Source organism: Aspergillus brasiliensis, assembly GCF_001889945.1.
Source record: "Aspergillus brasiliensis CBS 101740 unplaced genomic scaffold ASPBRscaffold_8, whole genome shotgun sequence".
NCBI lineage: Eukaryota > Fungi > Ascomycota > Eurotiomycetes > Eurotiales > Aspergillaceae > Aspergillus > Aspergillus brasiliensis.
In genome coordinates this window covers 829,973-853,885 of record NW_027137449.1, presented here as the reverse complement: position 1 = coordinate 853,885, position 23,913 = coordinate 829,973, and the positions used below count along the sequence as shown (strand labels likewise).

Genomic DNA, 23,913 nt, shown 5'->3' with positions numbered 1-23,913 from the left:
GGTTGAATAGAGGGAGGGGTGTGTGTGGGTTAAAGATACTATTGCTATTGTTTCATTCTGTTCAGTATATGATTAATGAACACACGATACCCTTTTACAATTCATTGCAAGGATTGTCTTTGTCTAAATTGAAACTAGAACCGAAATCGAATAAATCTAAACTATGTATGAGAAAGAACATATACACAGGTTTAACTGGCCGTGACAACACACAGCTTGGACACAGCCCAAATATAATTATATCCACGAAAATTAGCACGGATCATCACTCATAATAACGCAACAATAGTGGAGACGAGAGAAAGTCATATCGCTTCAAAGGGTATCTCAAATTCAGTATCATTCCATCCGCCGTCTTTCTTTTGGTTGTTTTTCTCCGAGTCGACTTGTCTAGGCGGTTGTTGCCTAGATCTTCGCGACACAGGTCGGGGCACCGGACTGCTCGACCAGCTCTTGGCCGCGATCAATCCATCTCCGGAATCCTTCGTCGGTAGGGTCGACCGGGAAATCATCCCACACGGCATTCTCGGCATCGGCATAGGTGGACCAGATGCCCTTGGGGACATCGGCGGCGCACCAGGAAGGAAGCTTGGCCAGAACGCAGGTGTAGTAGACGTAAAGAATCCGGCAGAGTAGGTCGACCCGATCCACATAATGCTGCTTACTGGGGTCGGGTTCGCGACCGCCGTCACCGAGACGTCGCCACCAGGAGACTCGCCAGCGGAGGGTAAGCAGGATATGGCCCAGCTCGCTAAGGAAACGTAGGTGGGTTTCCTGAGAGATCTGCTTCCACTTGATGTTGTAGAAGTCGCGTTCCAGCTTTCGGAAGCCCTCCACCTCCAGCATGCGGCAGATGATGCGAGACAGCTGTGCTGCAAGGAGGATTTCGCGACGGTCTTCAGGGTCGTTGATGTCCATGGTCCGTTCATAGCCTCCGGCTTCAAGAGGAACAAAGCTGTAGCTAGCACGGCTAGGCATGTTATTCCATCGCGAGAGCAAGGTCTGTCGAAGTCAGTAAGGGTTTGCATCACGCAGACACCAACAGTCACTCACATAGGCGTTGTTCATTGGGTCGCAGTCTTTCACACATGTGAGCCAGTTCTTGGACTTGTCCTTCGATTCGACAATGCGCCGATCAATAAAATCGAGGAAGTTGGACTTTGAGTTGCCATTGTACTCGCTGAGTCCGCGTAGGAACTTGTAGGTTTCCCCAAGGTCGAGGACATAGAGGGAACCCCAGGATTGCTTGGCACGGATGTTGAATCGACCTTGTCGCTCACCGAGAAACGTGATCAAATCGTTGAGGTCGAACTCGAAAGGAATGTCCATCCGAATGCGTCTAGAGCCGTCTGTGGTGGGGTGGTTGATGGCTCGTTGAGCTGGTGTTTGTTAGCAACAAGAAGCAATACCAGTGACGTAGGGATCGCAACATACAAACATAGTTACATGTACCGTACTCGACAATGTTGGCAAAGCAGGCACGCGCGCAAGGCTGTTCGTGGAGCGTAGGGCGGCAAGCATCGCACGGAGCGTTGCCATCACACTTGCAATTTAGTTAGACTCAAGTTGAGACTTCAATCGGCTGAGTGCATACCTTGCGCTTGTTCAGTCGACACTGGACACATGTGTCCTTGTTCTTTCTTCGCAGTCCAGCATTGGCTCTGCCGACCATGCTCAAAGGGCCCTTGCGGCGCGCTCCCCGAGGTGGTGAAATGAAGTCTGCCGAAGCAATGGAACCTCCTTGACCGTCTTCCTGTACGATCTGCAAAGGCTTGGGCAGGTTCTGGTCCAGATGCACGCTTGAGTTACGTTGCTTGCGCTTCCTGACTGTGGCCACGGTCTGTAATGCGAGAGCTTGTGGTCGAGCGGGCGCCCTCTGCGCGGATGACGAGGCTCTGGGTCTTGCAGAGACCGGCGTGAAGTAGGCCTCCGATGGGTCTTCACTGACCATGAAAGCGGTCGCGTTCTGTAAAGGTTGAGATGTCTCCGAGGAAGTGCTGTCCTTTGGGGTATCTTTCCAGAGTCCATTGTCTTCGAGTTGGCGATCAGCAAAAGCGGGGATCTCGTCGTTGCTGGCGGGGTACGGGTCGTAGACATTGGGGAAATCTCCAGAAACCGAAGAACTCTCTGATTTGTATTGCAAGCCATCGTGCTGGGTTCTTTCCTCCTTAAAGAACGTCGGGTCCTGGGGAATCGACAAGGACGCTGGGGATGTCATGTTGGAAGATAGCTGAGATTCTATACCTTCAAGCCAGCGAGAATCCAGTGATCGCATCGATCCCTGGTAGTCGCGGATATGTCCTGAGCGTTTGCTAGCCGATTGCAGACCCATCGACAAGGGTACCTGGGTCTGAGTAGGCAGGCTCTCCGTGGGAGCGGTCGCAGTCGGTGCCGTCCAGGCCTCAGTGGTCGAAAAAGGAAAAGCCTGGGGGATATTCTGGAAGGAGAGAAACGGATCGGGAGGAAGATCGGACAAGCCCTGTCCCTGCGGCAATTCTCCGGTGTCTTCTACAATAACCGTGTTGGTGGAGGTAGGCTCCTTGGCGTATGGGTACATCAGGGGAGCCTCCATGGGAAGGCCAGCCGTCATGGCGTTGAACAGTTGAAATGGCGGCCATGACTCATCCAGCTGGAAGTTATCGTCGGCGGAAGAGGGCAGAGTCCTCGGGCTGATCGTACCACTCACGGTGCCTTCGATGGGACCATCGTTAATGCTGAACTTCCCGGGTGAAGTGGCACCTTGTTTGCTGCTGCACGGGAGGGGCAGCTGTCAGCCGGAAGCTCGAGGGTTTGGGGGAAGAGATGGGAAGAGTCGCACCTGCTCTCACTGCCTCGATAGTCGCCTGCATGTCCTACCACCGGAACGGTGGATTGGTCCCGCGATAGGGGACCATGGAGGTTATTCAAATCCACGATATCCGCATCGCCTTGGCTCGAGTCCTGGCTCGCATCCCACTCCAGCGGTTGGTCGTAAGCGGGATGTTGTTCCCAGGAAGAGATCGGAAACGTATCCGATTGCCAGTTATCTAAAATTTTGGGGTCGATGCCCGCAGCCGTGCCAGTCGTCCCGCAGTCCATACAGGGGGGCAGAGGGAAGGGGGGATGGTGATGTAAGAAAGACCTTTTGGAGAAGCTGGAGCAGGTCTTTTGGCGCGTTCCTGAGTCTGTTGGGAACCGAAGCGGGCGGTGGGTGGGTTTTAGGTTTCGCGGAGGCTCGGAGTTAGTAGTGGTGGGAGGGTGGAAAGGACCGCTAGATATATTAGCGGTCGGGGATAATGATAATGATGATGGAGATGATGACCGTGAAGGTGATGATGAAAGTGATGCACGAAGCAGGAGTGAAAGGGAGAAGATGGATCACTGCTGGACTGACGAAGCGAGCAGAAAATCGGCGTCCGTGGCTGACTGACTTGGACCGACTGGGTTGGTGCTGTTTGGGCTTCCCCACCAAAGATTTTGCGACGATCGGCCTCCGAGGTGCTGCTTTGCATTAAACACTGGATTTATTCCTCTGATAAGTTTCCGCACTGACCAGGTCCGCATACGCACGAGCTGGGTTCCTCCTCTCCCATAGACAGACACCTGCCTGCCAGATGACTTGTTCTACGCAATTTATTCTTAATCTATCGTGCAGCTATCCCAGCGTCTATCCTTGACCATGATGAGGGGAAACCACACCGCGACCAGAAGAACTACGTACTCCTCTCTCTCTCTCTCTCTCTCTCTCTATCTAGACTATCTTTGGCCGTCGGAGTTTGATCCTCAGGGGTCCTCCCTACAAACCAACGCGGTACAAAGAGGGGTCAAGCCGTGGATCGTCCCCTCGCGCCTGAAACTACTGCACCTACCGACGAACAAGGAGGGCCGACGGACAACGACCACTTGCAGGCTTGCAGCAGTGTAGCAGCAGCAGCAAAAGTGCAGGTGCAACTCACACTACAACTCCGTACCGACCACCCACATTCCTGGTTGGTGAGCGATAGTGTGAGTTTGCCAACATGACAGGTGAGGATTACGCGAGAAAATCATTCCGTTGAAACCAACTAGACTACGGGGGGGTGTCCTCCGCGGATGGATCGATTACTATTGCTATTTGCTCAATACTTGCTAGGAACTAGGAAGGTCGGTCCAGGTGCCGGTGGTCAGAGGGGCTGTTTGACTCGCGGCTACCACGGAGTAACCACAACGCCATGGATGCAAAGCGTGGATAGAACAGGCCCGCCAAGAGGAATGATTGGCAACTTGGCGCCGATGGGATGGGACCGTGGTTGCTTTTCCAACTAAGAATAAGGCGCTGCTGAGCAATCAGCGTGTGTGGCCCTGCGGCCTAGTACAATAGTCCTGATTCTTATTCTAGAAGCCTGTCTATGGCTGGTTGGCCGTGGGTATGCATTTCCCCTTCAGGACTCGCATATAAAAAAATTCAGAGTGTGGCCCCATCAGGGTCTTGGAAAGGAAAAAAAAAAAAAGAAAAAATTTTCTTTAAACTGATAATAATAATCAATAATAATTAGTAGGGCACGGGACCACCGTAAGCCTGCAATAGCCGCACACACCCGCAAGGACTTCGTGGATAGTACGGAGTAGTTAGTTGGTGGGTGATGTGATGATTATTCCTACTGATTATTCATGAGTGATGGGCAATAATTAATCAGTTAATTGATCATTATGATTATCTTAGCTAAGAATATGCACACACACACATGACCTCCTTTCAACCCCGAATAGTTGGAAACCCTCCAGCTCCGTAGATAAGCTACCAGGACTGGATGGCACACTGATGCCAGGATTCTAAGTGTCTAACGTCCCCTACTTGAAGAAGTATGCAGACACTAGGGGCCTTCAGTGCATATGTACGATAGAGGAGCAGCATTCCTGGGTATCTTGATTGATTGGTGATGACACTGTCCCTGTCGGATCAATCTGGTCTTCTGCCGTCTACCTTATTGTACTCTAATCTATCTAAGATATCTGAGGCAATCGTTGTGTTGCATTCCTTGCACGTGCGCTGCCTGATGATTTTCCTGTTTCTTTTTCCCTTCTTTGCTTTTGCTCGGACCCCGTAGTTAGTTACCTTGTCTGCAACTCCCTGGTGCCTTACTCTACGGGGTATTTTCCATCATGCTCGGATCACCCTTTTGTCCCTATCTACTAGACATCTGGCTAGTTCGTAGTAGTTTAAAGCCATGACCGACGTAGTACATAGTGTTATTTCACAGGGCCCGATGCATCCCTACTATTGACATGCGACGGGGAATAGTTACTATTCTTCAAGATCTAGTTACTGACGAAATCAATCTATTATCTAAACAATACCCCCGACCCCCTTCAGGTCCCCAACACCAGCTGACCGTCTCACTGCCGAATTCTCAGGCCGGACAAATTTCCTCCTTGGAAATGCACCCGTTTTGGATGGTCCGATTCGTCTTCTTGAATCCCCACGACGTGTGACTTAATCGTAGGCTTTGCTTTTCTTCACCGCAGCCTCTTTTCGGCGCACCTCGGCTGCTCCCCGTCCCGTCCCGTCACATACGGTAATATTACTGGTTTGATACCTTCCATCACATAGTTCACTCACCGTTCTACACCCGTCCGGTCACCGTCATGACGGAGGCTCGCAACCACAGTTGACGTCTTTCGAGCAACGCCCCCCCGCAGCACAACAGCTTCACCGTGACCGATTTGGAGATGGAGGCCAGATTCTCCCCGGTTTCTCTTCGAGGTCGGGGTAAACGGTGATCGAAAATGGCTGTCGGGCTCAACGATTACCCAGCTAGATCTTCCCTATAAATACGGGGGGAAAGGAACAGCTGCCAGAGGTTGCTTCGAAGGAGAAGCAATTATCATATCACTGCAAATACAAACTGAACCCTGAACCCGAGCCCCAAAATAATCCCAGTGCGGATCCATCCACTTCCCATCGGAGAAGAGCGAAAACGAGTGCAACGCGCGCGTGTGTGTGTGGGAGTGGGAATTCTTGAGAGAAAAAGTTGGGAAATAATAGGTCGCTGCTTTTGTAAATTCCGATTTCAAAAGTCCGAAGCATCAATTCAATTCAAGCAATCAATCAATCCAATCCGATTCAGAAAGAAAAGAAAAAGAATATACCATTCTTCTTCCCTTATTCCTTCCCCAAGACGAGTCAAAACAACTACTAGATCTCCCTCCATCATGCATATATTGGTATGTTTTGCTTTTTTTTTTTTTTCCAACACATCTCCTTCCTCGTCACCATGGATTGAACTTTAGCTGTCTCTGTCCGATGTCACCGCTCCTTTGCCAACCCCCATTCCGCTCCCAACTTACCTCTCCGTATACGGAGCATGGGAGGGAATCAATTAGCTAAACACATACACTAACAAAAATAAAAAAAATTATCAGGTGGTCAATGACGATGGTCCGCCGTCCAGACGCCTCTCCCCATACATCGAGCCACTAGTGACGGCTCTCGAGTGCGCCGGCCACCGCATCTCCGTGGCCATTCCCGCCGCCTCCCGCTCCTGGATCGGCAAAGCCCATCTAATCGAAGCCTCTCTCACAGCCACCTATGTACCCCCAGCTGCCTTCCGCGGCGATGGCACATGGGATGAAACCTTCCAACAAGATACTGATGACAATAATAACAACAATGACAAAGACTGGGTGATTATCACCAACGGCACCCCAGCCAGCTGCGTCCAACTCGGCCTCCACAACCTCTTCCCCGACCGCGACCCCATCGACCTCGTCATCTCCGGCCCCAATCACGGCCGCAATGCCTCCACCATCTACAATCTCTCCTCCGGCACCGTCGGCGGCGCCTTGGAAGCCGCTACCTGCGGGAAGCGCGGCATCGCCATCTCCTTCGGCAGCAAAGATGAACAGCCTCTAGACATTATCCACGCCGCGGCCCGTCTCGCTACGAGGGTCGTTAACCATCTCATCCAGAACTGGGATGACCAGGTCGAGCTGTATAATGTGAATGTGCCGATGCGTCTGGACGTCGAGTCCCGCCCTGTTATGTGGACGCGCACGTACCCGTATTATTGGGCTAGGGGCTACTTGTATTCCGAGGTGTCGGGGGAGAAGGCCGCGCCTGTTGGGGTGAATGGACATGGTGCTAATGGAGTGGAGGAGAAGGATGAGGAGCAGCTCACGAATGGTACCACTAGTAGTACGTCGAAGACAGCCACACCAAAGAGTGAGGGTGGTGGTCTTAAGAAACGCAACTTCGCTTGGGCGGCGGAGTTGTCTGATATGAAGAAAGCGCTGCAGGAGAGTCCGGAGGGAACGGATGCTCATACGGTGTTGAGTGGGTGTACTAGGTTGGTTTTCCTTTTTTTTTTTCCCCCCCGAGAATACTTCTTGTTATTTGAAGATTTATAAGGGATAATGCTAATATTGCTATACCAGTGTCACCGCCCTCCGCGCCAACTTCTGGCATGTTCCTGGCCTGGAAGGGCAATTGCTGCATCTGGATTGAATTGGTTCGGTTTAATTCGACTCGATTTCATGGCATGATGCGGTGCGTATGCAACGGAAATAACGACCCCTGTAGATGAGACGATGTGATAAGGAGATTACGGTGTCTTGTTGTCTACTTGTTACTATCTGGTTACTACTCCTACTACTTACTACCTTAGATACCCGCAAAGGTTGTGTTTGTTATTCATGTTCTCTAGAAGTTTGGAATACAACATTATGATCATTCTTCTGAATTATTGGTTTTAGCTTGCGTTTCAAATGTTGGAGTTTGAATGTACTTTGAATGGTAGAGTAGATACTACCGTGAACTGCGTTGATTGCTCGATTATGTCTGTCATATGTACATGAGACTGAATGATCAGATACGAGTTAGCTTCGATGTGTAGGTGTGTTTGTAGGTATGTATGTATATGGTATTAAGGACGCCGCAGATGGCGCGAATATGAAGCTGTCATGTCATGGCTCAATACAAACGAAGATAAGAAGATGTGGGGGTAAGTAAAGGTGAAATGGGGGAGGGTCGGTCGTATCGTATCATGTGGTCATGTAGTGTTTGACATGAGAAGAAAAAAAGAAATAAAAAGACGCAATAATGATAAGAAAGAGAGACAGGATTGATCGACGTATACACCACATCAATTCTAACTCTAAATCGCGCGTGCGGCCTCGCCTGCGCCACTGTCCACCACGGATGCCTGCTCAGCACGCATCTTGCCCTTGGCCGGTCCACCCTCGCCGACGCCCATTCTCCGCGCCACGTAGCGTTGTGCAACAACCCCCGCAGCCAGGGTCAGGCTCTCCTCGATCCACTCGGCCGCCCATTCTCGGGGGTCGACGCCGCCGCTTTCAATGATGTCGGCGATATCGTCGGGAATGGTGGTACGAGGGACGCTGGCATCTTCGGACTCGGGGTCCTCCACTGGAATAGCGGGGGCCTCAAGCCAGTCGATCCATTTCTGAGGAATGGCCTGGGAGAGCGTGTGGAAGGCGATGCCGTGGATGGGGTCGTGGAGGTACAGTGCGAAGATGACTTCTTCCTCTGCGGCCTCCGGCACATCGACAACGCCTGCCGGGGTAGCTTGGTCGGTTGTGGGACCCGCCTGGAAGAGTTCCCCTGGGCTTGTCTGGCTGATGGCCTGGATCGCAAGGAAGATGTCGCTGCTGCGGACCGGGTTGGTCTCGCTCAGATCTTGGGTGGCTTGCTTTGCGGCCGCTTCTACGCCGCCCTTGGCCGAGAAATACTCAGTCGCGTAGGATTCGGCGCTGGCCCGCGCAAGCTTGGTGGCCTCGACTGTGCCTCGGATGGCCGACAGAGTGCGAGGGCTGCCGGGCGTCACGGTACGCCACCATGGGCCATCATGCCAGCCTGGGCCAGAGAACTGGGCGCCGCCGATATCCAGTCCGCGCTTCGGGGCTGACTCCTGACCCCGCTGGATGACAAGGAGATCCCCGCCTTCGACCTGCGCCATCACACGCGAGAAGACCGCGTACACCAAAGGGTCGACGCTGGGATAGCCAGACAAGTCATGTGTTACGTGGATCTGAAGGCGTTCATGGGACGAGATGGGAGGAGCGAGCGTGTGGATCAAAGAGGTAAACGTTGGGATAGCCATGTTGCGCAGCTCCCCACCTGGAAGTGTTTTCTTAGCGACCGTCCATAACGAAATGAAGTCCGTGCAGAGAATACATACCTAGGTCTTTAAGAGCTCCTACATTGCCTTTCATCTGCTGAGCCCACTTCTGGGCCTCTTCATTTTGCTGAATCTCCTTTACCGCCGCCTCAGCTTGCTTCATGGCAGCACTGGCAGTTGCAAAGATACCACCCCACCATCCACCGCCGCTCGAGGCAGGTTTCTCCTGAGCCTCTGGCTTCTCGGACTCCGGCTTCGACGCATCTGCAGCCTTCTTCTCCGTTACTGATGCCCTGGTGATCTCCTCCGACTTACGGGGCGCCTGTTTGTCTTCACTGGAGCGGCCGGTCGAGGGGGTTGCGGTAGTGGCGGCCGGTTTGGGGGACTTGATCGTAGGTCTGGGTTCGTTCGTAGACACACGCGGGGTGCCTGGGCCACTGCTGGGGCGCTGAGTGGCTAGACTGTCCAGTTCTGCGAGGATGTCCTGCTCGGACTGTGCCGTGGTTGGTTTAGGAGCCGACTTGGAGGGCTGCTGCTCGGGGGCAGAGTCGACGCCCAGGTCATCAAACTGAGCGAGTAGCTCATCGCTGGTGGGTTTTGATGACTTGGGGCGCATTGTGCGGATAGCAGCGATGTCTTGGGGGTGAAATTATTGTATACTTGGAGATGGCGGGGTGTGTATACGGTCGAGAAGAAGACAGTATTATCGGGGAGGGAATGTGAAGACAAGCTGGAGCTCTGGGGATTCCGAGGTTGGGCGGTGGAGCCCGGATGACCTGCGCCAAGGGCCCAGGAGGCGTTAGCGGGTGAAGTATCTTTCTACTCTGCCTTTGGAGGGATTCGTCCAGTGCCATCCTTACTTTAAGCTATAGATGGCGGGTGGCTTTGTCGCAGAGGCCGGTCGTGTCTCACTTGCATCTGCTGGTGGACAACATCGACGCGTGTAGTACTAGAAGCACTGCAGGATACTGCAGTCAGAACAAACTAGGCTATAAATAGATATTCGACTGACAATATACTAGTAGTCAATACTTAAGTGCACTACCCGATGAAAATATATACCTATGCTAGACTGCTATGCCTACTAGTCATGTTTTCCTTCCTAGACATACTACCAGGGAATACCCTGCCAAGCTCTTACCTATCGAAGGAATCTCAGCTACTAGTTTTGATGTTCCATAGTACTATCAGTATCAGGAGAAACTAGCCGCAGCAACAAGTCCCCGTTTATATAGTATGATCCAGTCCGACAGAGTAGTAATAGTAATAACATGATACATTTACACCCTATGATTTACTAATTGACAATAGCTTAGTATAACTATAACAGTGGACACGAAAGCTGGCCCTAAAACATGCATTATCTGCTACCCAATAATGCACAAGAGTCCAAGCTACACCAATAGTACATCCTGCTAATTTCATAAAAGAAGCAAAGCCCCCCCACCTCATTCCATCCAGCATTTGAAATTCCAGACCCGATCCTTAATATCAACAGACCGCAGATAGATTCACACGCAACATAGAGCTCTACGTGCCAATACTCTTTGCTAAGTGATATCGTCTTTCTCCTTTTGTGACCAATACTCGACACGAGCGGTTTCCATCAAATGATGCTAATAAGGGATATGTAACTGTCAGCGCTGCAAGCCGATCTTCCATGAGTTCTCAACCCCTTGCCTACCCATACCCGGAAGAAGAACAATCCACGCCCAATCTGTAGGCTTGATGACCCCAGGAGCGATCTTGTTACTAGAGACGGCTTTTCTGCCTCATAGTCGAGGGATGAGACACGTTCTTGCGTATTCGCAATCTAATACTCTGCCGCGTGGCGGCTCCCTGTGATACACTCTCAGAACAATAACAGCGCGCGTTGTTGGAACAATAAGACCAACATAAGTAGTAACAGGCTATCTGTGATATGAATATAGATTGCTGAGAGCATACAGAGACTTTAAAACGAGTGTAGTGAAGTATATCGACGCCATAAAAGTGTGATGATACAAGTATAGTAACTAATGGTAAAGAAATTTAATGCATCAACGGCAGGGATATGGCGGAATCTAAACCCCTACGATGATAATTTTCACAGATAATGTCAATATTTCGGTTATTAAAGGACCATTGATCGTTATGGTAACAATATGAATCAAGCTAGACACATTGTTGAACATTAAACGATGCGTACAGCAGAAGAATTCCGCCGAGGTGGTGTTATGCCTGATAAGACCTGGAGATAACACAGGGATCAATTGATTAGAACCTGCCCAAATCAGTCGAGGTGACCTGGATATTGGGTTTAGCCTGGGGTATAATAACACTAGTATCATCACAATAGTACTGTCTAAATGCTAATGATGACTATGTAGTAGGCTGGGCCCACCAACGTCTACGCAACCACCTAATAATCATGTCAGAACCTGCCAGAACTCGCCCATTTCCCCCGCTCGTCTCACTTCATAGTTTGCTTTCAGTATGGTTTGTTACCGAGACATTCCGTGATGGTTCATCAACTACTGGCAATTTGACTGGTCGCTCCCGAGCACCATCAGCCCATTTTTCCCGCATTGCCCTTTGTTTGGAAAACAGGAATAGGACACTTGATACTTTGTAACTCCAAAGCATAGCTATGATACCATGGTAGGGAGTATGATGATTACTATTGACTAGAAAATTCATCCCTCCATAAAGTACCGTAGTAGATGATGTCACGTAGACGGGGTAACAATACCGCCCCAGGACTTAGGCAAGGTACACGGTGGATGAATGTCCATCTATCAGGTTGGCAACCCGAAAGATGAGACGAAATTGACGCCAGCTGTGCTGTAGTCTAGCCCCGGTTCCTTGGCGGAGTTGACGGCCACTACGATAATCAGTACTTTATCTTAGAGCAGGGGGTACTTCTTCACGAGGAGTAGCCCCTGGAGGGAAAAGAAAAGAACCCTCAGCATCAACAAGCCCATCTTCAGGGCGCTCAAGGTATACCTCCGACCTGGACTACTTAGTACTAACAAGACTGGGGGTATCGTCCGGTAACAGCCCAGCAGAGTACTGTGATTGTTTTGATTGGGCTGATCATGACTACGGCGTCTGCGTGACGGGGATCTATCCGGAGCTGGTCTTTTTCCGGGCGGATCAGGGCCGTAGATTGGCTATGCCGGTGGGTTCATACAGTAAAATAAGGTAACTTGCGTATGGCGCGTACCAGCGACCAAGCGGTGCCGATACCAAGGATACTAAGCCAGTGCGAAAAGTTGCTTGCAAAAGGCCAGTCCGTCCAGGTAAGGTAAGTAAAGGTCAAGTACTTTCGTTACTGGGACTTACTATTCCTACTAGATCGCTTTGTGAAGGCGACCTGCTGCCTCTACAAACTCGAAGTCTTTCCCTTCCTTTTCCTCCCCAGCAATCACTGTGTCTAAACATCCCACAAATCTCTCTTGCTTGCCTCTTCACTGCCCGCTTCCCGTGTTGGTGGTGTTTCTCGTGGTTTCCCTCCCCTCCGCGATCTTCTCCCTTTCATTCTTCCTTTCCCTCCCTCTTTCGCCATCTGCCCGTCTTCCCCCATTCCGTCAAGACTTCATAGTTCCACTGCTACGGAAAGCTTTAACACTCCCACCACCCCCCAGCTCTCCCTCTTCTCACTACAGCAAACATAACTTGCCCCCATCAATCTCAATCCCTTTCACTTGTGAACTATACCTTCTCTGTCTAGATCTTTGGCTTCTGGTTTCTTGGCTTCTTGCGAGCGTGGCGGACGCATAGTTTTTCTTGCTTACCCGCTCGGCTTCCTACTTTTCCTCTTCAAGAACTACGAACCTCTTAAACTATCCCTGCCAACCGTTCGCGGCGTCCACCGTGGTTGACTCGGCACAACAACCACCATACTTCTTCTCTATCGCGCTCCTCAGAGGGCGATCTTTTCACATCTTCAAATCTTGTTTATCACAGTTTATTGGAAACACTGACGCGGATTTCTTTTCGCCCAAAGGTATGTTACATATCACCTGCCTGACCCATACTACGTTCTACTTGTGCCTGCCAAAGCCATGTCTGCCACGTTTCTGTCCACATCTTGGTCCATCCGTCAGTGGCGAGCAGCCCAATTCTTCATGCATCTCACTTGTCTTGCTTGCTCGACCGTGTTTTGTTTTCCCCTTTCCCGCCCTCACGCTCTCGGGGCGTCTGGTGTAGAAGATTGCGCTGCAGTTACTTCTGGCGTCTTGGCGCCGCAAGCGAACTTTTTCAGCCGGAAGTTAGTCGACTAACACTATAGCCAGATCCCACGTTGGGCCTCTCGAAGGAGGATTAGATATCCCCTTTGCTAGTACTCTCTCTTCTTACTACTTTCTCCTTGGCTCTTCCTTCTTCTCACCTTCTCTCTTCTGTCCACTATGGCTCCGCTTCCTCATAACGAGGCGGAACTGGACAGCCATACTTCGGACTTGGCCAGCCAGGACTCTCCGCTGCGCCGACAATTCTCCGAGCCATTACACGCTCACTCTACTTCTACCCAGGCGTCTCCATCCCCCTCTCCCATGATGCACAAATCTAAATGCTCTTGGTGTGGCAAGGACTTTGAGTCTGCCAATGACCCTGAGTCGCAAAATAATGCTCTCAAAGAACACATTGCTTCTGTTCACCCGCATATTGCCAAGTTCTCCTTGTATGATGGTGCAGGGGAAGACGAAGAGTCTCAACTCCAGGAAGCCGATCCTCAAGCAGAGGACAATGCAGAGGTAGCGGCCGAGAGTGAAGCGGATGACGAAGACCAAGACGAAGCCGCTGCAAATGGTGTGACTGAGGTGACGGAAGTTTACGACAACGACAAGGACCAAAGCGTCGATGGCGATGAATTGGAGGCTGACGGTCCAGAGGCAGACGCTCTTTCTAATCAACTTCATGAGTTCTCTCGCGGTCAGGACTCAATCTCGTTGGACCAACGTCTCCATAATTTGTGGAGCGTCAATGATATCCGTAACTTCTCGGATGACTATGACGAGAAGTCGTCTAATCTGGACCACTCGTGGTCCACGGTGCTCCAGGACCCGAAGCGCGTCAAAAAGCGTGAAGGCAATGAATTCGCTGAACGGCCTGAACCGTATAGGAAAACGAAAGCGGCCAAAGGGGAGTTCCTAGAAATGACTCCCCTAGAAGACTTTTTGGCGCAGCTTCGGGATCCGGAGCACCGCTCGACAGAAGAGCTGTATGCTATCACGGAAAACGTGGCGTACGCCTTGAAAGCATGGCAGGACGAGTATATGGCCATAGAGAAGCTACACAAACTGGCGACTCGTCATAACGCCAAACCGACCAGCGACCCGAGGAAGTTGCAAAGGCCTCAAGTCTATGAGGATAAGAAGGAAGCTATGCTCTACGGCTACAAATACGAAGCCAAGGAGGACAAAGTGGGCAACCAGAACCCATTTACGCAGGGAGGGTTCAAGCCAACGCCCGCTCAATACCGAAAGATGACGGCCAAGATTGGGCCCAACCATCCTAACCCAGATGGCTGGCGCACCATCGTCAAGTTTGGCGTCGAACACGTGCCGAAGTTTCAGAACCCGCCACGCGAGGAATTTGTTGGCAAGGCAACGCGCAAGCGCAGGGCCGCGGAGCTGGAAGCGGCTAACCGAGAGATGGCTGCGTCTGGCTCTGAAGAGGCGACCATCGAGACACCGGCTCAGACTGACACCGAAGAGTACGGCCCCAAGCGGCGCACGCGTGGCCGTCGCCCTGGCACCGAGATCGACGAAGCCCAGGCGTCGGCGACACCCCCTCGAGGGGCGGTTCGCGGACGTGGAAGCGGCCGCGGCCGTGGGAGAGGTGCAGCTCGCGGAGGTGGAATCATTGCTTCGACGGAGGTGTCTCAGCCGGTGGCTGCTGCGACCTCAGCACCCCGACCGACATCTGGACGAGGTGAGCATGTCGCTAGCACCCTTCAGGCACGGCCTGCCACTGCCCAGCTGGCGCCGATCGAACCGGCACCCAGTAGTACGACACCTACGCCGCCCGCAAGCATCCACGCCGGCAGCACACTGGAGGATGGAGTGGATCCCGCTGAACAAGCCCGGAGACAGAAGATCGCCAACTCGAAGAACCCGAAGCGAACAGAGGCCATGCTTAACCACTGGGCACGGTTTAACCGCGAGGGTCGGGTGCGCAATCCCAAGCGATCCAAAGCTCAGATCGAGGCCGACCGCGCGGCGGAGGCTGCCCGGAAGGCAACCGAGCCCCCGAAGCCGGGAAAAATCAAGAAGAAGCCGGAGGGCGGGGTGTATGGGGAGCCTGCGCGACCTAACGCAGGGATCGCGCCCGCACCTATGCCTGCATCGACACCCTTGGCCCCGGGTCCTCCTGCGCATCATCAGCTCGCGCCGATTGCTGCACCGCGGCCGTCACTTACGCCGTATGCTCCTATTGATCCTCGAGCGGTGGCACCATTTCCAGGGCCTCATGGTCTTTTGCAGCAAGCGCCGCTGCAGCCGTATCGCACACCTTATCCGGAATACTACAGTCCTTATGGGGCGCCTGCGCCTGGGCTGCCACCACCGCACCCGCGACCTGCGTGAACTTACGCTGGCTTGTAATATCTTATGTTCGCTTGTTGTATGTATTATTGTGCTTTTGTTGTCTGTGATTAGTGAGCGTGCTTTCAGCGACAGGCGTCGGGGCTTTTTGCGATCCGTGGTTGGTTGTGAATATTGCCAACCAGGTAGGATGTACATTGGGCACATAAAAAGGGCTGTATTATACAAATAATGCCACATCAAATATGTTTGAGCTTATCACCACTTTAACTAGTAGATATACTCCAGCAGATATCTGTATACTTGGTGGATGGATGACGCCAGGTCACATGATGGGTTACACGTGACGCAACACTTCAACTCCGCGCTGGTCGGCGACCAAAGTGAGCTGCTTCATCATCCCATCACCTTTCTATTCTCCTTCACACCAACACAGACTCAATCGCCATGGGTAAAAAGAGACGTGGACCGACGCTAGATGAGCTTCTGGCTCGTCCATGGTGCTACTACTGTGAGCGCGACTTTGATGATTTGAAAATCCTCATATCTCACCAAAAGGCCAAGCACTTCAAGTGCGAGCGCTGCGGGCGCCGGCTGAACACCGCAGGAGGTAGGTGATCGACCCCATGCGCCGTGGCGATAACCACTAACAGCATAGGGTTGTCGGTGCATATGAGCCAAGTCCACAAGGAGCAGCTTTCGGCGGTCGACAATGCCCTTCCCAACCGATCCAGCCTCGATGTCGAGATCTTCGGCATGGAGGGCGTCCCGGAAGACATCATCCAGTCGCACAACCAGCGCGTAGCTACCCAGTTCCAACAGGCGGAGGCCGAACGGCAGGCCGTCACGGGCAACCCGCCTCCGGGAACCGGCGTCGGCGGACAGCCGGCGAAGAAGCCCAAGCTGGAGAGCGTGTCGGATCTGAAGAAGCGACTGGCGGAGCACAAGGCTAAGAAGGCGGAAGCGCGTACTGGAGGAAGTAGTGGCGAAGCCACTCCAGTGGGTGCAGGCCAGACATTGAACATGGGCGGATTCGTGAGTAGTATTCTGTATCTCGTACTGTATAGGTTACGCGACTAACAATGACGCAGGGTCAGCCTGCTCCTGCTCCTGCTGCTGCCGCCCCCGTCGCAGCAACAACCACCACTACCACATCTCAGTTCTCTTACCCTCAACCCTACGGCACTGCCTCTCCTTACCCTCAAACCGCCAGCCCTGTTTATCCGAACTTTTCCCCCGGACAGCCGCAATTCCCTCCCAGCGCACAGTACCCTCCGGCGGGATACTCACCGCAGCCGTTCCAGGGTAGCACGCCTGGTGCGACATATGGCACCACTCCCCCGGCCTTCCCGGCACAACCTCCTCCATCCCATACCCCTCCACAGACGGCTGGGGCGTTCCCGCCACGGTCGGGCAGCCTGCCTATGCCTCCTGGTCTCCCGCAGCGACCGGCCGTGGCCGCGCCACCGGTCAACGCGTACCAGATGCAGCAGATGCACATGGGGCAAGCGCCAACCTTGAACGGCGGTGACACGACGCAGGCGCCAGCGCCAGCAGCAGCAGCAGCAGCGGATACGATCTCGACATCGGTGGACGATCTTATCTCGGGAGCAGCGAAGCAGGCGGAATCGACAGCCGACAAGACCAAGGGCGAGGAGAAGCCCAAGAAGGACAAGTCGAAGGCCGTGCGACTGGTGTATTCGGACAACGAGACGAGTCCGGAGGAGAAGATGGCACGTCTGGAAAGGTACGCATTTGATCCCGAGAAAAAGGGCGAGGAGACGGTGCTCGAAGAGGTACCGGCGTCAGTGGTGACGGGGACGACGCGGGAGATGGATACGGTGGAGGATGCAGCGGATCGGACGTGAGCTTCCTGAAGTATGGTATACCAGCATACTTGGAAGCAGCGACAGAGACAAAACGGGGATCGGATCAAGCAGCTAAGTTCAGTTTCTTGCACGATTGGAAATGTCTCTTACAGTGTAGGGCGGGCAAGCAAGCAAGCAAGCAAGCAAGCAGGCAGGCAAGCGAAGCAACAGCGAGACGAACACCGTAAGTGGAGAGTGGAGTGATGGGAGGCAGAACAGGAAAGAAAGAAAAGAAGAAGAAAACTGTAAGTTCAACATCGATGCAGGTAGGCTACATACAGACAGAGTACTACAACACCAATAATCATACAGCTTAGCTATCTGTATACAGTATACAGTATACACGTATATGAGCATCATTCATCCACATAATTCAATAGTGAACTATGTCATACATTTACCCCAAACTAGTAGATCAACCAATAACCATACCCCTTCTCTCCTCTCTTCCTCAGTAGCAAGCTAGTATGTAACCCCCATCCCCCATCCATCCATCCATAATTGATAAATCTTATCTATTTAAGAAGTGCATTCCCAAAAACCACCACCCCCAACACCGCCAACACACCCAATCCCGTAGGAACACCCTTCCCCGTCTTAATCGCCCTAGGAATCGACGCACCACCGAGGACAATCGAGGCCACGAGACCAATCTCCGCGCCGTAGGGCTGGTTTGCGCGCAGCCGGAGGTACGAGAGGAGGTAGAGGAAGGAGACGGAGAGACCGGCGATTAGGGAGGGTAGGGAGCGCGCGCGTAGGTAGCCCGTTATGCCGCCGATGGAGGTGAGGATGGTGAGGAGGAGGGCGGTTTTGGTTGTTGTTCCGGACTGTTTTATTTCATGAATTGGGTTAGTTGTGAGTTGGTATTGGTTTGGTGGGGAGAGGGTATGGGAGGGGATTGGGGTAGGAGGGAGGGGAGGGGAAGAAAGCGTACCATTTTGGTTGTGTTGTGTTGTGGACGTATTGTAAATGTGGATGTGGATGTGATTGTTGTGCAGACAGGATGATGTGAGGAGAAATGGGACTGAGGTGGAGTGGAGCGGTAGAAGTAAAGGTACGGAGTAGATTGATTGTTAAGCTAAGCTTGGCTGTATGATGGCATGATCTCAGGTAAGGTTAGTAGGTTAGTGTAATTTGTGGATGCTGATTGGTGGATGCTTGCACTACCATCTATATCTACTTCCCATGTATACAATCATCGTCGTCAATAGTATCATACTAATAACAAGTATCAGTTCATTCTATCATAACATAATATCACATCATCATCATATATATGCATGCATCATAACCTAAACATTCAAATAACTTTTCCCTCATCAACATCTATACCTCTCTGCTTCACCTTCTGTTTACCTCCTCCCAATAGCTCCATATCCTCTCTCTCCTTCTTCCCCTTCTTCCCTCTCCCTCTCATCTCCATCATCATCATCTTCTTCTTCACCCTCCCCCTGCAACCGATTCTCCTCCTTCATCCACCCCACCGGCACCGCACTCAACATCCCAAACACCCCCAACACCCACCACGGCACAATCCCCCATCCCCTTTTGACTCCCCACGAGAACGCCCCTCCAATGATAGCCGGACCCAACGCTCTCCCGACAGCACTCACGCTCGTGCCCACCCCATTCAACGTCCCCAGCACACTGAGACTACTCGCCGAATTCGTCAACAGGATCGTCGTGCACGGGAATCCAAAGATCGAAGCGGACAATTTCCCCAACATTAGCAGGAAAATCGCCACGTTGCGCAGCCACGGAACAGGAACCAGCACCGTGAATGGCGTGAGGAAGTAGATGATGGGGAATACGCTGACGACGGCCTTCAGACAGCGTAGCACGCCGAAGGTCTGCGCCGCCCACGGGAAGATGAGGAATTGGATGAACATGCCCAGGATGCCGATTAGGGTGTAGAAGATGCCGATGGTTTGGGAGTCTACGTTTATTGGTATCTGAGTTAGAGTGAAGAAGGGGATATGAAGGGGAGGGATGGACGTACCGACGCCGAATCCACCGACAAACTTGAATGGGAGTTTCACATCAGGGTTCCCCTCGTATTGCTGTTCCGGGCTATGCAGGAACACAGGGAGGACAGAGTCAAAGGCCATGGCGTGCATGGACATGAGGGCGTACGCGAGTAAGACGAGACGGGATTGGGGCGTGAAGATCTCGCTCCAGGTTGGTTTGGCCCGTTTTTTCTTCGCTGCTGTAGCTGAAGCTGTTGCTGACCGAGTAGTAGACTGCGGAAGCAAGGCTTCTCGCTCCGCATCTGATGCGTGAGATTCCGACTTATTCTTCTTCTTCCGAGAAGAAGTACACGAGCTGGTAAGTGCCTCGCCGACAACCAGCCCATAGTCCCGCTGATGTTTCTTCGCAGCGAGGGTTTCCTATACCGATACCACATTAGCACGCACATGACCCCAATAGGATAAAGCTAGGTCGTACATGCAAAAACAACCACCCCGTGGCAATCCCCACCACGAAGAACACGGCGGACGCAATATTCGGCAACGCAAACGGCCACTGCCTCAAAAACGCGGACCCCCCAAACAACCCCGGATGCTTCTCCGCCGGCCTAGCCAGCGCGCCTCCAAACGCCGGTCCAAAAATACTCCCAATCGTCCACACCAGCGGCATGATACTAAACGCCCTAGGCTGGAGTTCCTTCTGCGGCACCATCTCCGCCACCATGGTGCGAATAATCCCGACGTTGCCGTTCATAAGACCGAGCAGGGCGCGGGAGAAGACCAGCATGGCCAGGGACGAGGAGAAGCCGAACAGCAGAGAGAAGACCATGGTGCAGGTGAGCCCGATAAGGATGATGGGTTTGCGGCCGACGGCGTCGGATAAGGTGCCCCAGGTGACGGCCATGAGGGCCTGCGAGAAAGAGGTCACGGCAGAGGTGATGCCGACCCATTTGGCGATTTCCGATTTGGGGACCCCGACGTGGTCGATCATTTCGGGCTATACATTAATGATCAGTATTGATATGTGGTTGAGGGGTTTGAAGGACGTACTAGGTAGGGAAGGACGGAGGTTAAGACGACTGTTTAGATTTTTATAATTTATTAGGATCTAGTATTGAGCAGGGGGGTATATGCTGAGTGAACGTACCCGGCTCTGCGAAGCGACATATTGCTATGTATATCGGTCAGTATACAGACAGCTAACAGCTTAGGATTAGGAGTTATTTCAACAGGAACATACAGAGAATGACCAGCTGCCGAACAGGCAGCCGGGCGGGTTTCTCCAACATGGTGAGCAGACTACTACCACCAGAAATATTTTGGAAGAGAGGAATGAAAGAAGAAAAGAAAGAGAGAAAGAAAGGAAGAAAGAAAGAAAACAAGAGGAGTAAGACTAAACCCAAGCAGCGCGTGTGACCGGGGCTGAGCAGCTAATCGGCACTCGGCAGCAGGAAAGACACTCCAACGACACGCTAAGCAGGCCCTAAAATGGCGAATAAACCTCGCGGTGGGTCGATCGCCGGCGGGGAAAGGTAAGCAATCAATCGCTTGAAGATAATCGGTAAGCAAATCAACATGGCTCCGTTTTGAAGTGCTCTCTGCTATCTACTTAACACTACTGCGTAGGAATTCCCCGGTCCATCCTATGCTATGCCCTCCAACGGAAAGAAAGACTTTGCACATACACCAATAAGACATACATACATACATACGGACTCTCCTCCCTTGGAAGTACTTCCCTTGCTTCAACGGCAGTCACCTAGCATCCCGCCCAATCGGCATTCATCTCCAATCATGTCCATCTGACTCACTGCAGTAGCTTCGTCGCAGCCTCAATGCGCTCGATGATAATCGCGCGCCATTTCTATAACCCCTCGTTAGCCGCTGGAAATGTTTTAGCTAGGTCCATAGGTACTTGGCGACTCACCTGAGAATTCAGCACATCACCCGCTTCCAAGCTCTCCACCAACCCCGGGTACGTCGCTCCCGAGTATCCTGTCCAGATGCCCGGAGCAAACACGACGTGCTTGAACCAGCTGCGCCCGTCCAGACCCGGCTGGTACAAAAATTGTCGTTCAATTCCCTTGTACTTGTCGTTGACGATGCGGATCTGGAAGTAGAGCCGCACCTTCTTCCACCAGTGGTACCACGGCACATCGTCGCCCAGCTGCTCGCTCAGATCCGCCGCATAGGCGTCAAATTTCGCTGCCACCGCCTGGAACTCCGCGATCGCGGTGTCGAGCGGCCCAAAGTCAAACGATACGCCCTCGGGAAGTTGCTTCGCCGCCGGCTTGATCTTGTCCAGATAGCCCTCCAGGCCCAGCGCGTAGTCGGTAGCATTAAAGGCCACCACCGGTGTCTCCACCAATTTGGCCGCTGCCAGAGCCCAGATCTTGGTGCATGCTTCGTGGTACTTCCAGCCTGGGTCGCCGAACCGGTCCATCCAGTCGAAGCTGTCGTAGTTCGAGTGGTAGTGGTACACCGGGTCCTTCGGACCGCGGCTGAATCCCAGGTCGTAGCTCGCCACACCAGCAAAGTCCTGGAAGGCCGTGAAGTCGCTGCCACTGCCCATGGTGGCAATGTCGCCGTCCCAGAGGTCCCGGACGGTCTGCCCGGGCACAGTCTGGTTGGGCGACTTCACCAGGCCGGTGACCTCGTAGATGAGCTTGTTCAGCAGCGGACTGGCCCTCGGGCGCAGGCTCGTTCCCGACGCCGCCACGTCCACGTTGAGATAGGCAATGTTGGCCTTGGACAGCCAGGGCAGGTACTCTTCCACCCACTCGGTGGATCCCAGCAATCCGTACTCCTCGCCGTCCCAGCTAGCAAAGACAATGGTGCGGAGCGGCTTCCACCCGGCCTTAAGCGCTTCACCGAAGCTGCGCACAACTTCGTTGAGAGCGGCCGATCCACTGTTCGGATCTCCAGCGCCGCCAGCGACCCAAGCATCGCGGTGATTGCCCATGATCACGACCTCATCCGGGATGGCTCCCTTGATAGTACCGATGACGTTCCACAAAGGAGTCGTCACGTACTCCTGCTCATTGTACAGATTGATCTGGACATCATCCGGGGTCGGGCCAATGTAGTACTCGACGCCCTTGCTGCCCAGCTTACCACCCTGCCAGTATTCGTTGAAGTCGGATGCCTTGGGACCGTGGCCGTTCAGAGCCTTCAGCAACGGCACCACCTCCTGGTACGAGATGGGCAGGGAAGGAATCAAGGGGATAGACTCATACGGGTCCTGGCGATCGCAGCCCGGCTTGGACGGGTATCCGGGGGTAGTCGGGTCACCCGGTGCGATACCTACTCGCTTAGCACACTCAATCAGACATGAAGATAGAATAACTTACTCAAGAACTGGGTACTTCCCCTCTGTACGGCACTCGGGTTCCTAGCCGGACCCTCTGGATAGGCAGCATAGCCATTCTCCTCAATAATCTCCCCATCCGACTCGGGATCATCATACAGAATCACCCCAGACATACCCAATTCCTGGGCTCTCTTGACCTTCAATCCGCGGAAGATACGTCCATACTTGGCAATAGCAATCTTGCCTCCGAGGCTGATATTCCGGTCCACGAGGTCCTGGAAATCCGCCACAGTGCCATAGTTGACAAACACATACGGCGCCGTGACATTCCCACTGGCTGAGTAGCCATGGAACACAGGCACGCGGTCAGGCAACCCACTGGTATGGTCCTCCTCCAGCACGTCCTCTTCCAGGGTTGCCTCAAAGACGACCTTGTCTTTCTTCAGCAATGCCAACCGATGATCCACAGGGTAATTGAGATAGATATCGTATGCCACAATATCGGTCTCCGGGACCCCGAACTCCGCCCAGCGTTCCTTAGTCCAGACCGCCTGGCTGAGGTTCTTCCCGGCCAGGTGCGGACCAGCGGTGTAGTAGGTGCTCCATTCGCGAGCCTTCTGGGCGCTGGGGGTTTCTTTCAAGACGGCTTGGAGTTCAGCGTAGCTGAGGCCGTGACCTTCAGGCCAGGAAGAGTGGGGGAAGGGGTTTGCCCAGGGGAGATAGCTCCAGATGGAGCCGTGGGCGCGGGGGAGAATGGCATTGGGGGTTAGGAAGAGACAGAGGGAAAGGGTAAGAATGGAGGTGAGGGTGATGGTGCAGAAACGGCGGAGAGAGTGATGTGGGTAGCGGTGTCGATGGGGGCGGATGCCGACCGTGGTGAGGAGAGGCGTGGATTCGCTAGGCATGGTGGAGTAGTGATAGGCATGGGCCTTTTCCCGCATTTCGGGGGGCATGGTTAGGACAAGGGTTTAGAGGGATACAAGATAGAATGAATTACTATCCATCTCATGAAAGAAGGGAGATGGAAGTATGATGGAAGAAGAGTAAGAGTCAGAGAGAGAGATGGAGGTGAGGAGTAGCAGCAGCAGCAGCAGCAGCAGTAGCAGCACTACTTTACTCACAATGGAATGGAAGGTCGGGCAGCTC

At 52.9% G+C, this 23,913-nt stretch overlaps 9 protein-coding genes across 9 annotated transcripts; 4 read left to right on the top strand and 5 right to left on the bottom strand.

Moving 5' to 3' along the window:
- Window positions 1-163: 163 nt before the first annotated feature.
- ASPBRDRAFT_624978 (uncharacterized protein) lies at window positions 164-3,176 on the bottom strand. Its single transcript, XM_067628374.1, has 5 exons — window positions 2,819-3,176; window positions 1,595-2,750; window positions 1,435-1,543; window positions 1,054-1,379; window positions 164-1,002 (listed from the first exon to the last, which is right to left on the bottom strand). Exons 1-5 carry the CDS (start codon window positions 3,076-3,078, stop codon window positions 406-408), a joined length of 2,448 nt encoding a protein of 815 aa, XP_067477812.1. The 5' UTR covers window positions 3,079-3,176; the 3' UTR covers window positions 164-405.
- Window positions 3,177-4,059: 883 nt separating this feature from the next.
- ASPBRDRAFT_44767 (uncharacterized protein) lies at window positions 4,060-4,409 on the top strand. Its single transcript, XM_067625268.1, has one exon. The coding sequence runs from the start codon at window positions 4,072-4,074 to the stop codon at window positions 4,282-4,284; it is 213 nt and encodes a 70-aa protein (XP_067477811.1). The 5' UTR covers window positions 4,060-4,071; the 3' UTR covers window positions 4,285-4,409.
- A 1,402-nt stretch (window positions 4,410-5,811) lies between these two features.
- ASPBRDRAFT_624956 (5'/3'-nucleotidase SurE) lies at window positions 5,812-7,787 on the top strand. Its single transcript, XM_067628373.1, has 3 exons — window positions 5,812-6,183; window positions 6,382-7,304; window positions 7,393-7,787. The coding sequence occupies exons 1-3, from the start codon at window positions 6,172-6,174 to the stop codon at window positions 7,460-7,462; spliced, it is 1,005 nt and encodes a 334-aa protein (XP_067477810.1). The 5' UTR covers window positions 5,812-6,171; the 3' UTR covers window positions 7,463-7,787.
- Window positions 7,788-8,111: 324 nt separating this feature from the next.
- Window positions 8,112-9,711, bottom strand: ASPBRDRAFT_180593 (DUF5427 domain-containing protein MTC1; the record flags this gene model as incomplete). The annotated part of the gene is made up of 2 exons (XM_067619926.1): window positions 8,112-9,094; window positions 9,156-9,711. 2 exons carry the CDS (start codon window positions 9,709-9,711, stop codon window positions 8,112-8,114), a joined length of 1,539 nt encoding a protein of 512 aa, XP_067477809.1.
- A 3,775-nt stretch (window positions 9,712-13,486) lies between these two features.
- Window positions 13,487-15,664, top strand: ASPBRDRAFT_128186 (uncharacterized protein; the record flags this gene model as incomplete). The annotated part of the gene is made up of 2 exons (XM_067618036.1): window positions 13,487-13,729; window positions 13,844-15,664. The coding sequence occupies 2 exons, from the start codon at window positions 13,487-13,489 to the stop codon at window positions 15,662-15,664; spliced, it is 2,064 nt and encodes a 687-aa protein (XP_067477808.1).
- A 405-nt stretch (window positions 15,665-16,069) lies between these two features.
- Window positions 16,070-17,490, top strand: ASPBRDRAFT_197266 (putative C2H2 finger domain protein; the record flags this gene model as incomplete). Its single annotated transcript, XM_067621075.1, has 3 exons — window positions 16,070-16,232; window positions 16,281-16,657; window positions 16,714-17,490. 3 exons carry the CDS (start codon window positions 16,070-16,072, stop codon window positions 17,488-17,490), a joined length of 1,317 nt encoding a protein of 438 aa, XP_067477807.1.
- Window positions 17,491-18,005: 515 nt separating this feature from the next.
- Window positions 18,006-18,427, bottom strand: ASPBRDRAFT_31452 (TMEM14 family protein; the record flags this gene model as incomplete). Its single annotated transcript, XM_067622902.1, has 2 exons — window positions 18,006-18,317; window positions 18,425-18,427. 2 exons carry the CDS (start codon window positions 18,425-18,427, stop codon window positions 18,006-18,008), a joined length of 315 nt encoding a protein of 104 aa, XP_067477806.1.
- Window positions 18,428-18,842: 415 nt separating this feature from the next.
- Window positions 18,843-20,746, bottom strand: ASPBRDRAFT_128976 (MFS transporter; the record flags this gene model as incomplete). The annotated part of the gene is made up of 6 exons (XM_067618104.1): window positions 18,843-19,426; window positions 19,490-19,877; window positions 19,936-20,454; window positions 20,508-20,536; window positions 20,605-20,628; window positions 20,698-20,746. The coding sequence occupies 6 exons, from the start codon at window positions 20,744-20,746 to the stop codon at window positions 18,843-18,845; spliced, it is 1,593 nt and encodes a 530-aa protein (XP_067477805.1).
- A 135-nt stretch (window positions 20,747-20,881) lies between these two features.
- Window positions 20,882-23,721, bottom strand: ASPBRDRAFT_44760 (M28 family metallopeptidase; the record flags this gene model as incomplete). Its single annotated transcript, XM_067625267.1, has 3 exons — window positions 20,882-21,321; window positions 21,385-22,760; window positions 22,808-23,721. Coding segments are annotated over 3 exons (2,347 nt in total), but the record flags the coding sequence as incomplete, so codon positions are not given.
- Between the last annotated feature and the right edge of the window lie 192 nt (window positions 23,722-23,913).